The sequence below is a fragment of the Aphelocoma coerulescens genome, chromosome 14, assembly GCF_041296385.1.
Source record: "Aphelocoma coerulescens isolate FSJ_1873_10779 chromosome 14, UR_Acoe_1.0, whole genome shotgun sequence".
Taxonomy (NCBI): Eukaryota; Metazoa; Chordata; class Aves; order Passeriformes; family Corvidae; genus Aphelocoma; species Aphelocoma coerulescens.
In genome coordinates, this window is record NC_091028.1 from 17,171,027 (window position 1) to 17,184,365 (window position 13,339).

Genomic DNA, 13,339 nt, shown 5'->3' on the forward strand with positions numbered 1-13,339 from the left:
GCCCCACCTCCCAGCGCCCTGATTGGCTCTTCCGCCTGCCCATCAGCTGCGAAAGCCCCTCCAGAGCAGGCCTCCAGGAGCCATCCTCCACTCAGCCTCGGCTGGGCACAGTGGGTGGGGTTCGGCCCGGCTCGAGCGCGGCCCGCCACACCTGCGCGCGCCCGCCGACGGAGCAGGCGTTCTTGAGTCGCAGGCGGCTCCCACAGCGCCGGAGGTAAAAATTAACTCAGCTTTTCGCCGGAGCTGGTGGAAGCGAGAGGCACGAGGAAGTGATCGGCTTTGGGATAACCCCGCGTGGATTTTTTCCTGTGCTTCATACTCAGGCATTGTTGGGGGCACCTCTGGGTCCTGTGTCGCGAGGATGCGTAAGGCGTGACGATAGGAGCACAGACGGGTCGGGCCGAGGGACAGAATAGCGGTGGCGCGCTCCGCGCCAAAACGAGAGGGAGGGAAACTCCGGAGTGGAGACAAAGCAGGGGGAGCGGGAACATCCGGGTCACTCGCGCGGCCTCGATCCGGGACACGCGCGGCGGCGGCGGCTCTCGGTGAGGCCCGGCCGGGAGTGGGGCCGGGTGGCCCCGGGGTCGGGGAGCGGAGCGGGGCTGGGCCGGGCTGGAGCCCCTCGCCTGCGATGGGACGGGACGGGACTGGCGGCCGTGGGCGTGCGGGCCCGGCGCCTCCTGCCTTGTGGCCGGGCCGGCCGGCGCAGCGCTGCCCGCCTGAGACTCTGAGCGCCCCGCAGGTCTCGGTGGTGGCGGGTGGAGGTCGCCAAACAGAGCGTGGGATCGCTGGGCCTGCGCGAGCCGGTCCCGCCCCGCCGGGTATCTGCCCGGGAACGGCGGGCGGGCCCGGGGTGCCCCGTGCAGGCCTTGGGCGCTGCCCCGGCCCCTCGCGGGGCCGATGGGACCAGCGGCCCTCGGCGGTGGCGGGCGGTGCTCGGCCGTGTCCGGTTACTTGGCCATCGAACACCTAGCCCATCGTCGCGCGGCATCTTCTGTTGTTTAACGTGCGACTCCGGTCGCCGCTCGGCCTCTTCTGTTTCTCTGGCCGCAAGCAGAGGAGACTTTCTGTTCTAGTCCCGAGTTAGCGTTCTTTGATTTAGAGCTCAGACCGTGGCTTTCTCCACCCTTCTGAAAATTAAAGATTGTACAGTTCGGGGGCAGACTATTCCGATAATAATTCTTCCTATGTCGGTATTTAACCTACAAAGTAAAAATGCGAGGCTAGCCATCCTAACGTTTTGGGGTTTTTTTTCTTGCTGCTTGGAATCAGTAGGTCGTACCGAAAGTTCTTGAACCTCAAAGAGCATATTGTCGATGTATTTAGAGACTTGTCTGTGGCACGGGAACGATTCTTTGCAAGACGTGCATTTTGTGTGTGGAAGTAGGTTGTTCCACCCCATCAGAGGGTGTAAATGGGTAAGATATTCTGTAATGGGACACAAAGGTTTGCATCTGTGATGAGCGTGATGGTTTTATTTTGTCCTTTTTCTAAAGTAGGCAGTAGCAGCAGTAAAGGCAAGCTACTGAGTAAATTTGGAAGTTTCTGTTAACTTTCTGGGTTGATGGCAGTAAAAGGTATGTTAGTACCTCTTAATGGGGTAGGTCTGGGGATTACTGGCAAGCAAAACGTGAAGACTGGTCTCTTCGACTTTTGTGGCATGTGCAAGGTAGGATTGAACAGACTTCCTCTGGTGCAAAATTCTTTCGGATGATGTAGCGCATAAATAGATTGGGATATAGAGAGTATATATCGACAGTTTGTTAGCAGATTTGTAGCAGATTGCTTTTGAGGGGATGCTTAACTAATGGGATCTTAGTTTTTGAAATGGGCTTTCAGTCTTCTTTGTCTAATCTTTATTTTCTGGTAGACTGATGAGGTTTTAGATGCTTGTCTGCTGTCATCAATGTAACTGAAGCCTGTGGAAACCACATACGTGAAGCCTGTCATCTCTCATATACACTGAAACTTCGGATGCAGCCTGTCAGTGCTTAACTAAGTCAAACGCCTCAAGATTTGGAAAGCTATTTGTAGAACATAAGAAAAATATTTAATGTAGTAGGGCACAGTATAGTGTGTAACAAGAGTAAGTAGGATGTGTGGCCTGAAAACACAGGATTTTTTTCAATTACTTGAAAAGTTACTTGATTAGTGATGCTGTGCAGGAGATACACTGTTTATTTACCCAAAGAGAAACTGGCATTTCCCTTGAGGTGCATGTTGTAATTAATTGGCTATTAGCCACAGGAAATGGAATTAATGTATTTGAAAGCATCCTGTAATGTGTCTTTTGGCAGAAAAGGTAACTGGGTTTAGCGAACTATGTAAGAATATTTGGATGGTTTATACTCACAAATGGTTTTCTCAACCTATGATGGGAAGGTTAGTATTAGTATAGTGGATCACGAGGTACCAAAAGTACAACTGAAATTCAGCTGTATATTCGGTTCCTTTGCATCTCTTGCAAGGGCGTGGGCTCACAACACTTTAAGAATTATTCCCTGTATAATTTGATTAAGGGAGAGGTTTTTTGGGTTTTTTTTTGTTTTGCTTTTTGGGGTTTTTTTGGTGTTTTTTTTTTTGTTGTTGTTTTTTTTTGTTTGTTTGTTTGTTTGTTTGTTTTGTTTTGTTTTTTTCCACTGGTATTTTTTTCAATGGTTCTGCATTTCCTGCATGTGAACAGACTAAAATCTGAAGTCATGTGTACACACTCACTAAGTCCTGCAAGTCTCCTGCCATAATTAAGATACAGATGTATGTGTTGGGAATACTAGAGGAAAACTGGACTGAATATAGGAATGTTTTTGTGTATGTGCATGTTCACTGAGTGCGAATTGTCCCTTTTAAAAAGCTTTATCTGACATTAATTTAGTTGCTACTCTGAAGGTGAATTAGGGAATATGGCCATCCAGGCAAAACTGGCTTGGGGGGAAAAAAAAAAAAAAAGTTGAAGAACAGATTTAAAATACATGTTATCCTAGGAACTGCATAAATTGCTTAATCTGGTGTTTTTAAAGATCTACAGTTCATATGCTTATAATAGTAGTAGACTGCAGTACTTCTTATAAGTAATCAACATATTGAGAGGTTATGAAATTTTGCATAATTCTTTACCAGTGTATAAGTGTTTGTTTTAATAGAGTGGTAACACTGCTTTCATTCATTCTGTGAGCTTGTTAAGTGGAAGCGTTCTACTCTTTTGCTGTCAAAAAGGCTTGTTAGGTGCATGTGGGGTTGGGAACAAATTGCCCTGAATTCTCCCACTGCCAGTTACCAGTTCTTATTTAAAATGTGTAGAAGTGCAGGTACAAGGAGGATTAAAAACCTTCATTGGAATTTGACAATGTGGGTAGTGAAACCCTGAGTTTAGATACAGTTTGACAATGAAAAATAAACTCTCGCTTTGAGTACTGTTCTGGGTGAATGGAGAATCCTCCCCTGAATTTGAAAGCGCCACTCGTGCAATCATCCTATCTAGAACTGCTCTGTGTGATGCAGTAATGAATGACCTGTGCTCTGCATATTTTTTCTATAGTCATGGTCACCATGCTTGGCTGTTCTAAGGCAGTGAAGGTGCAGAAATATTCTGTAGTTTATACTGGAATTGAAAATCTGTCTTGTGCAAGGAGCCGCTGGCTCTTACTTGGCTCACTTCTGTGTTGCTGCCTGTTCCTGCTGTTGTCTAGAAGTTTTATAGTGGCATCACTGCAAAACTGAGATGACTTTGTTAAATTCTGTGCCTGTGTTGCTTTTGTGTGGAATACTGGCTTTCAATGGGAATTTACCCTAAAAGTAACATTTCTTATTCCCGTTTGCCAGAAATGCAGGTGCTTGCCTACAGAAGAAAGCCATAGCCGATGTGGTGTAGGAAGGAGATAAACGGAGTGTGTATCAGTTGCACCAATAGGAAGTCTGAGCACTTTTTCCATTGCTAATAGTGTTTCTGTTGTCAAGATACTGTCAAAGTTGCCTCTAAGACAGGGTCCAAATATAAAGCAATACGGTAAGGATGGAATTTTGTAGGTTAAGTCCAGTAACTAAAAGCTTGATGGCATGGGGAAACGTGATGTTATTCCCGATGATAAATTCTGCAGGTTGTGCAAAAACGTGCGTCTTGGTTATTGAAGTGAAAATCAGAGGTCAAAATAATTCTTGAGTGAGCAGGGCTTATAAACACATAATGTGTTGTTTACACTATAAGTAAAAGTATTTACTAACAGCAACTACTTTTGTTTTAGAGGGACTCTGAATATGTCTGGCATAGCTCTTAGCAGACTTGCACAGGAGAGAAAAGCCTGGAGAAAAGATCACCCATTTGTAAGTATGAGAACTGCCAAATTTCTGACTCTGCAGTTGTTTCAGTGTTCCGGTGATGATTTTTTTCTTTACCCTGATAGGATTTAAAAAAAAAAATTAAATTAATATTTTTAAATTTAAAAAAAAAGCTTTTTAAAACTAGGTAGTGCAAAAAGAAGTAACTTTGTGTAAAGATAAAATGTATCATGAAGTATTTTAAGTACATCTTCTAAAATCCTCACCCTATGTCTTTTTGCCTTAATTCAGGGATTTGTAGCAGTACCTACAAAAAATCCAGATGGCACAATGAATCTAATGAACTGGGAGTGTGCTATTCCAGGAAAGAAAGGGGTAAGACTTCCTGTTCTCCTAACTTCTCACTTCTGGTGAAAAGTAACATAAGTTGCTTATGCATTACATGGACAATTGAAAATTTAACTTATGTGTAGTTTAATAAAAGCTTGTATCCTGCTTCTTCTTTAGAATTAAAAGTGCTGTAGACTAGGAATATTGGACAAAATACACCATAAACCTGTTCAGCTGTTGGCACTTAGCACCTTAAGAAAACGACTGTTTTAAGAGTCTTGCACTGAACAAACTGGAGGTTGTCTTCTGCTTCTTCTTGCTTCTTCTGAAATACTACTGTTAATTTTATTTGGGGGTTTTAATTCTTTCAGGCCTTCGGTATGGGACTTTTTTTGCCTTGCCTTTTCTACTGCCTTTTGCCAATTTGCTTAAATACCCTTATGATCTTGTTTCTTAAAGTCTGAGAAGACTGTGTGCGTAGGCAAAACCTGCAGGTTCTGTGCTACTGCCTTAGTTGAATGCTGAATGTTGCTGTTACGGTTACAACTTAGTTTTGGTAGTTGTCTGCACACAGCTTAAGTTACTTCTTAAAGAAGCACTGACAAATAATCTAACACAGTGTAAGGGAAAAACTCATCTCCTTGTGTTCTGCCAAAACAAGATTATCCCCCATAACAGTTTATGCACCTTATCAAGATGTCACCTTTAAATACTTAGGTAAAAATTTTATGCCATACAGAATCTTCATGCCATTGCTTAGAAGTTTTGTCAACCACAAAATGGAGCAAACAAGGCCTTAAAGCCAGCTTCACGTCTACTAGAAGACCAGGAAAAGATCATGTTGATGTGATTCCTGCTAAAAATTTAAAAGATTATATTTAACAAGAAGCAGCATGACTTGCTCATCTCTACCAGACCAAGCAGTTGCTCTCTATGGCCTTTATGTTTGGAGGCATCCTATACTGCAGCTGCTTCCCCTGAGATGAGTAGTTGAAACCATCAAAATGCTTTCTTGTCAGCCAGATGAAATATTGAAGTGGTGTTAGTCCTGGGTTGGATACTCTGTTGACTCTTTTGACAGCAAATCACTTGTTAACTACCTAAAATTTGACTCAAAAAACATCTGCAACTAGTCCCATAATGCAATATGGTCATGATACTGCTGTCATACTGTTAGCCTTAGTAAGGCTTTTGAGTGTCTGCTGTCTTTCACCCATAAGGTATGTTGCTCTATCAGAAGCATGATAAAAACTTCACTTTCTGTTCTTCTGTGTAAATTATGAAAAGCTATTTGTTTTCCTTTGTGAGCGAAAGCAAACAAAATAGGTAGTTTATTCTATCAAAAAGCTCATATTTTCTAAAAAGGAACTCGTCTGAGAAGGTATAGAGAATAGATTTTTCTAGTTGTTGACAACTGACTACAGCAATTTAGAGCGAGTTCTTTAAATACACTATAGCAAATATAATTAAACTCATTCACTTCTGGAAATGTGTTATCTTATTAATTCCTAGCATGTTTTTCTTCCTGTTCTAGCTTGAAACTTTGCATAATGAATACCAATGACAATGGAGTGATTTTTCTCTTTTCATGTGGGTTTTTTGGGTGTTTTGTTTTGTTTTTTGTTCAGCTAAAAATCACATAATTCAGATAGGAAATAATTAAGAATTTCCTTCTAAGAGTGTCGTATCTCTCTGTCTGTGAGGAGATTTGATCAGTTTTGTTCTTAAGATGTGAGACCATCTTTACTCCAGTTGTTTTAAAGAATCAATCCAACATTTACTTTCATTGCAGTGTTTCCATAGCAAGGGCAAGTTACAGAGAAGTGGTCTGAATTTTACAGCTACGATAATCTTCTCTGTATTTCTACACTTCTTAGCAGAACTCAGTTTGTCAGAAGATGGGCTTTTTTCTTTGTTTACATATTTTGTATATCTGAGACAGTCTTTTTCTTTATTGGTAGATGTTTTTTCTTGTTTACATGACTCTTTTGAATAGTGTTGTCTTATTTGGTTTGCTCTGTGTCATGGGAACTGCTCCTGTCATGCTCTTGCCCATTTTGGATAGGGATAAAGTACTTCTTACAATTTCTTGTTATACAGAAAGATTAAATCCTTAAGACTACATTCTACCAAACGCAGGCAGGATTAGTTTAGACTAGTGAATCTCATTAACTGTAGCAGTACTACTACAGTGCTGTCGACATTTTTAGTTTGTTTGTGGTTTTATTAGTCACATTCTCATAAGGCACAATAGAAGCCATTTACATTCACATGCTTAAAGGGTGTATCCATATGCTATCTTCTCAAACTTAAGTGGGGGTACAACAGCCCCTTCCTCATTGTATGTTTATCACGTAAAACTTCAGAAGTATTCTGTTCTTATGTAGTATGAAAATTTTACTTTTATATGGAATTTTTGGTGATGATCCTGACTCTGTTGATGACTCTGCATCACTTACTAGCTGTAATGAAGAAAGAAACCCCTTCCTTTCCACTTCAGCTTCTTATATAGGTAGGATAGCTTACCGTGATCTAGACAGTGTGCTGCAGTGCAGGACAGCTATTTTCTACTGTGTAGCAGAAGAATGTCTTGTGCTTTGCCTGAGAAACTGTATTCTTGGTAATCTTTTTTCCACAATTTTGACTTTTCCTTGCTGTAACCGAAACACTAACTTTTTACAGACACCATGGGAAGGAGGCTTATTTAAACTACGGATGCTTTTCAAGGATGACTACCCTTCTTCACCCCCAAAATGTAAGTAAAATTACTGAAAACCACAGGTTTATTAAAACAGTGTTGAATTAATCCATGAAGTTCTTACAAATAGTTACTGCTTTCTTACAGTTTTGTTTGCTTTTGGGGTTTTTTTTTAAAGGCACATTCCTTTTTGTTCTTTCCTCACCCACTTTGCATTCAGAAAGTTGTGATGAAATCAGCTGAGCGCTCGATATATTAAAATTGGGAGGGGAGGGAGATTGCTGTGTGGGTTACCTCAAAGTTTGACAAAAGCATCGCTTGACGTTTTCACTGCATTATCAGCTCTCCTTGGAAACTAGTATGTAGGCATGCTTAGACTAAATCCCTATGCATGTTCTTCCTGTTAAATTGGTCTTCTATGCTGAGAACAGAAGACAGAAATTTGGAAAAAAGTGTTCTATATGCTGAGAACAGAAGACAGAAATTTGGAAAAAAGTGTTCTATAACTTGAACCCTTTAATCGACTTGCTCTAAAACATTAATCTGTTCTATTTCTGCTACTGTGTATAACAGATCTTCAGATACCTAATTTCCCTATTAAGTTTTTGAACTGAATTTTCCTTATTCCATCTCAAACTTACCTATTATAGAAACCTGAGAACATCTATTGCCATGCACGGTTTCTTGGTTCTTGAATTGGCTACCATCTCAAATCAATGACAGCGATTACAAATCAGTCTTTTGACAGCAGTTCATCTCTTAATCACATTAGCGTTATTTTAGCTCTGTCAGCTCCTGGCTACTCCTTTTGTTTGTTGCCACCTAAATACATGTAACACAGGGGAAACATCTCTTTTAACTGAAAACATTTCACATTGTTTTCCCAAGAAATACCAGTTTTCACATCCTGACAGTGTTAAAGGAATTGTCATGCCTTAAAATAAGATGTATATGTGACTGATAAGACTCCCTACTGATGCAGCTGCTGAAGTACTCCTGAACTTGGTTGGGCAGCAAGACTGTTATGTCTTGTGAATACTCGCGATGTCAGATGGATTAGAAAACTGCAGTAGTATGTAGATATTTCATGTATTGCAAAAGGCGTGTTCATTACTTTACTCGAGATGCTGGCTGTTGCATTTAAGTCCTGTAAAGATTAAAAGAAATGCCAGAATAGAGATTGAGTGGTGGAAGGAAAGCTGCACAAGCCTTCAGTTAGTCTTATAATTTAAACTTGGTTCCTCTTGTTCAGTGCATCTTGATAATACGTAGGAAAATATGAAACTGAAAAAATGCTAGGAACTTAAGCCTTCTGTGTATGAAACTTTCAGTATTTTAAAGTGAGGAGAGAAAAGATGAGCGAAGGGTAGTATCTTTCCTTTACGTAGTAGTGTATGAGGCTGAGAAGACAGAATTGTTTTTAAAAGGTCTTTATCACAAAGCTACTACAAATTACTTTGTCAGTTTCCATTCCTAAACAAAAAGATTACCAGTCAAAAAGACAATGTTAGATTGCCTGGATTGATATCACAGATCACATCCACGTGTGATGGAATTCCTGCTTTAGGCACGGGCTGAGCCAAGAAGAAAAGTGGTATTAATAGCGCCAGAGATCTGTGGGGTTTTATTTGGGGGTTGGGGGTCTTTTGCCAGTGTTGGTTTGGGGTTTTTTGGGTTTTGTTTTCCCCTACTGATCTAACCCAACTCTGATCTTCCTCTTAGCACTGTATGCTAGTAATTGCCTCTTCTTCATCAGGTAAATTTGAACCACCGTTATTCCACCCAAATGTGTATCCTTCAGGCACCGTGTGTCTCTCCATCTTAGAGGAGGATAAGGACTGGCGGCCAGCAATCACAATTAAACAGGTCATTAGTTGTACTTAGACATATTCTTAACACTTTTGCTTTGCTTGCTTATCCGATGCAAATATAAGATGTTCACTGTGTGTTCCAGTAATTGGTTTCTAAGGGTTTTTCACTGAGATCTCTTTTAGTAATATCCATAATATAGGCCTATGTTACTTCTGTTTCTTTTTCCATAGATCTTGTTAGGAATACAAGAACTTCTAAATGAACCAAATATTCAAGACCCAGCTCAAGCAGAGGCTTACACAATTTACTGGTAAGTATCTTTGCAATATCAGCTTGAAAGCTGTCCTGTTGCCTACAGTTCTCTGTTACTTGTAGTATTAACATGCAAATGTTTTTAGGAATGACCAGGGGAATTTTCTTACTTTCGTGACTGTATTCTGTGGAGATGCCTAGATTGTGCTAAACTTGAACAAAATGGTAACTTCCTGGCTATTAGTCTAGTGGAGCTTTTAATAGCAAAGCAACAGCAATAAAGTGTGAAGTCTCTGTATATCAGGATTTTCATCCTGGTTCTAGCCCAACAGTCCTTTCTCTTAAAGGCTGAATAGTAACAGTGACGCATAATAGTGTCATGAGACCAGGAGAAGAGGAGACTGAATTAGGTGACAAGCCACATTTGTCAGTACAGGAGTAACTTACTTCTGCCAAGTAGTGTGTACCTTTAAGCACTTACTTGTGCCTGAAGGATAAAGGAGAGCTGTGGTCACTGTGGGAATCATGGCATTTTGGGAAAACTACATCTTCCAAAAGAAAAGTTTGTAAAGTACAGATGGAGCTTTACAGATGTCAAGTATAATGCCTGGAGCTTTAGCAGATTGAACTTTGCATTGATTAGGAAAGGGGATAATTTGTGAGCTAAAGAGACTTTTTGGGTTTGGGGTTTTTTTTTTTAGGCTTAATCTTAACCGTTTTACACCATTAAAAATGAATATCTGTTCTATAATCTTTAGGGAACCAAAACATTTTAAAAAATGCTTTTGGCACTGGCAGCTACTGAAATGATAACTGAGATGGAAATGTGGAATTACCATTCTGGACAGAAGAGGCCTCCAGGAGAGTGCCAAGTTTGAAAAATAATGTTTTATGTCACTGCACATGCAAGCTATGTTAGAAATGGTTTTTTATAGGGTCCTAGTTAAAAAGGAGACATAGGGATGGGTAGTGTGGCTTGCATTTAATTAATGGCTTCACAGTGTTATTTTTTTTAAAGCACTTACTGAAGGTTTGATGGAGTTGAGTGCATATGGAAGACAGTTAAGTGGCCACAGTTGTAGGAGCCAGGAATGATGAGGCGGGCCTCAATAGTATACTTCTATACATGTATACATAGTCTGCGTTCTATTTTTTGTAATCACCTCCCACATGCATGTATATACAAAACCAGTCTTGGCTAGTCTTGCTTGTGCTTTAAGTGCTTCTGGGCGGGGGGGGGGGGATCTGTTGAGCTTAAAATAGTACATGATTTTTGTTACTTCGAGTATATATAGTCTCCCATTTATCCTCTTCATGTCTCATGGACATACAGAGTATTTCAGATGGGTTACTATTATTCTGCAGTCTGAGTGTGCGCCTCTCTTGCTACTTAGTGAATATCTGGGAGAAGTTAAACAGAGCAGGATTGTGTGCGCGTCATAATGTTAGTGTAGTGCTAACCTACTTCCTCCTCTGCTGTAGGCATTCAGGGTCTGCTATGGAAGGCATTCTTCTGCGTGGATTCTATGGGTGTGAGACTTAACAGCTAGGCTATGTTCTCGTGTGACAATGCAATCTAACTTACAGAAGAAATGTAGAATAAAGTTTGTAAATGTGTGCACGAGAAGAGAGTATCTCCAATCTCTTTGCTGGCAATTGTTCATTGCATGCGACCAGAATTGGTTTCATTTCTTCTTTCCCCCCCACCCCCCCATATCTGTCAAGTTCTGAGGATATAATTTGCTGCCTTTTTTTTCCTTTTTTTTTTTCACTGCAGCAAGCCTTCATAGCTGAAAATAAGTTAACTTTACTGCAAAGCTGTCTGCAAAATCTAGTCACTCTAAACTACCTCTGGTAGAAGAGTAATGGTTACAAATTTTTGTTTAGCTCAACTGATACTTCCGACAGCTAATAAATAATGGACACCTGAATGTAAATGGATGCTTTACTATGCTACTACTATCTTGTTGGCAGAAGAACAGAAAACAAAGAACTTGCCCTTTTACATCTTGAGTCTGAGGCTTAGTGACTGGACATAGTTCCCTCAAATAGTACTTGCTTGTTTAATCAATCTGTAGCAGGTATGCTACACTTAGCTATGTTGAACTAGGTTTTTTTTGCAAATGAAGATCAGGATAAACCTGAATCTGTGAGTCAGGGTCTGTAGAGATAAAGGCTAAAATTACCGCACCATTATCATTTTCCTGTTTCTTAGGAGTGTTTCCATTCTCTCTCCAAAGCAGTAAAGATCATTTAAAGTCGTATGAAGTCCACCAGCTGCTAGTGAACTGGTCTCCTCACTTTGTGCTGTTAGGATACCGGAATTTGTTGTTAATGATCTCAGGTCTTAGTGTGAGTGGGGAGTAGAAAACTTCAGATGAATGAGAGAATGTTTGCACCTGAGGTACAGTTGGCCTTGAGAAGAGCAGGTGCAAACCTGTTTGAAGAGACCCAATACAGATTGAAGTAAGTGCAATCATTTGACAAAGGGTGGTGTTCAGGAAGTATCTAGTTGAATGGTACCATACTTGTCTAAAAAAGCCTTTAATTTATTGTAGTGTTCAGTGAATTGCTATCAAACGGGTTTGCCTTCAGCAGTGATTTCTGTTTCTCTTCAATATGAAACTAATTCTGTAATACAGCCTCTGATTGCTCCAGCTATAATTACCCTTTCTCTTTTCAGCCAAAACAGAGTGGAATATGAAAAGAGGGTTCGAGCACAAGCCAAGAAGTTTGCACCATCATAAGCATTTGTCATGCAGCATCTTAAAAAGGAAGGGATTGGTTTGGCAAGAACTTGTTTACAAAACTTTTACAAAATCTAATGTTGCTATGTACAATTAATATCCACATAAGGGGAGGGGGTTGTATGTGTGCCATTTTCCATATTCGCCAGTTGTATACAGTTCTAAATTTGCTGAATTGCCCCCAGTTTTTTCATACAGGGTCTCTTCCTTCAGTCTTTTGTATTTTTGATTGTTATGTAAAACTTGCTTTTATTTTAATATTGATGTCAGTATTTCAACTGCTGTAAAATTATAAACTTTTATACTTCTATAAATTCACTAGTATCTCTAGTTACTTTGCTATCTGATGCAGGCATGCTTTAAAATGTTAGAACTATATTTAGCCTCTAGCTGGCTGTATGAAAAAAAATCATGCCCTCCACCCCCTTCCCTCCCTGAATTTGTTTTTTCTATCTTTCAGAAACTAGGTTGTTATTGCTTAAGAGCCTCTGAGATCCAAAGTTAGCCAGCATCCTTATTCTGCATCACTTTCTTTGTGTTTATATGGCATTCTGTCTGTGTTGCTGTTTAGAGTAAATAAACTGTTTATATAAAGGGCTTTGTTTCATTTATCTTCATTAAAAGACTGCCATTGAAATGGCTCTGAACACAACTCAGCGCAAGTCCCGTTTTTAAGGCCTGCGATGCTGCATTTGACTTTTGTTTAGATGTTGCCTTCATTTGTTTTGCCTGTCCCTGACCCGGAGCACAAATGTGGCCCTTCTTTGGGCGGTGTGTGGTAACTGCAGCAAGTCAATTCTGATGAGTTTCTCAAGCAGTGTACAGAATTCTGACTCAGTAGAGACCAATTGCTTACAGTGCATAATGGGATCAGCATACTGGTGCGACCACGTTAATTTAAAGTAACATGAGCTTTAGACTGATATGAACAATAAGAGAAGCTGTCCAAGGAATGCTGAGGATTGTTAATGGTGCTTTGTTTATCAGAAATAATTTTGTGCCTTTTTCCATATGTAAATGCATATAGCTTCTAGGGAAAGGATGGGCTCTATGCAATTACAGTTTCCTTCTGTAAAGGAAATCTGTTACATTATGTAAGTTATTTTCATGTATGTGAAGCTGATACGCCCTCTATTAAACTTTAAGTGCTTTTTTTAAATTGTATTTTTTAGTCAAAATGATTCTGCAAAACAAAAAAAAATGTGAAAAGCTTTGTTCCATCTGAGCT

At 40.3% G+C, this 13,339-nt stretch overlaps 1 protein-coding gene across 3 annotated transcripts; it reads left to right on the forward strand.

Moving 5' to 3' along the window:
• The first annotated feature begins 103 nt into the window (after positions 1 to 103).
• Positions 104 to 12,708, forward strand: UBE2I (ubiquitin conjugating enzyme E2 I). Of its 3 annotated transcripts, none has more exons than XM_069029722.1 (7): positions 104 to 214; positions 4,239 to 4,317; positions 4,564 to 4,647; positions 7,285 to 7,357; positions 9,057 to 9,166; positions 9,343 to 9,422; positions 12,048 to 12,708. In XM_069029722.1, exons 2-7 carry the CDS (start codon positions 4,252 to 4,254, stop codon positions 12,109 to 12,111), a joined length of 477 nt encoding a protein of 158 aa, XP_068885823.1. In that variant the 5' UTR covers positions 104 to 214; positions 4,239 to 4,251; the 3' UTR covers positions 12,112 to 12,708. The 3 variants fall into 3 exon arrangements, with proteins under 3 accessions (XP_068885823.1, XP_068885822.1, XP_068885821.1); XM_069029721.1 differs by lacking the exon at positions 104 to 214 and adding an exon at positions 238 to 323; XM_069029720.1 differs by lacking the exon at positions 104 to 214 and adding an exon at positions 463 to 545.
• Positions 12,709 to 13,339: the final 631 nt, after the last annotated feature.

What these genes read in the sequence shown, in the direction of transcription:
- UBE2I (XM_069029722.1), top strand. Translation starts at nt 4,252, where the DNA reads ATGTCTGGCATAGCTCTTAGCAGACTTGCACAGGAGAGAAAAGCCTGG. An exon ending in CTATTCCAGGAAAGAAAGGG is followed by an intron (nt 4,648 to 7,284) that starts GTAAGACTTCCT and finishes AACTTTTTACAG; the next exon opens with ACACCATGGGAAGGAGGCTT. An exon ending in CAGCAATCACAATTAAACAG is followed by an intron (nt 9,167 to 9,342) that starts GTCATTAGTTGT and finishes CTTTTTCCATAG; the next exon opens with ATCTTGTTAGGAATACAAGA.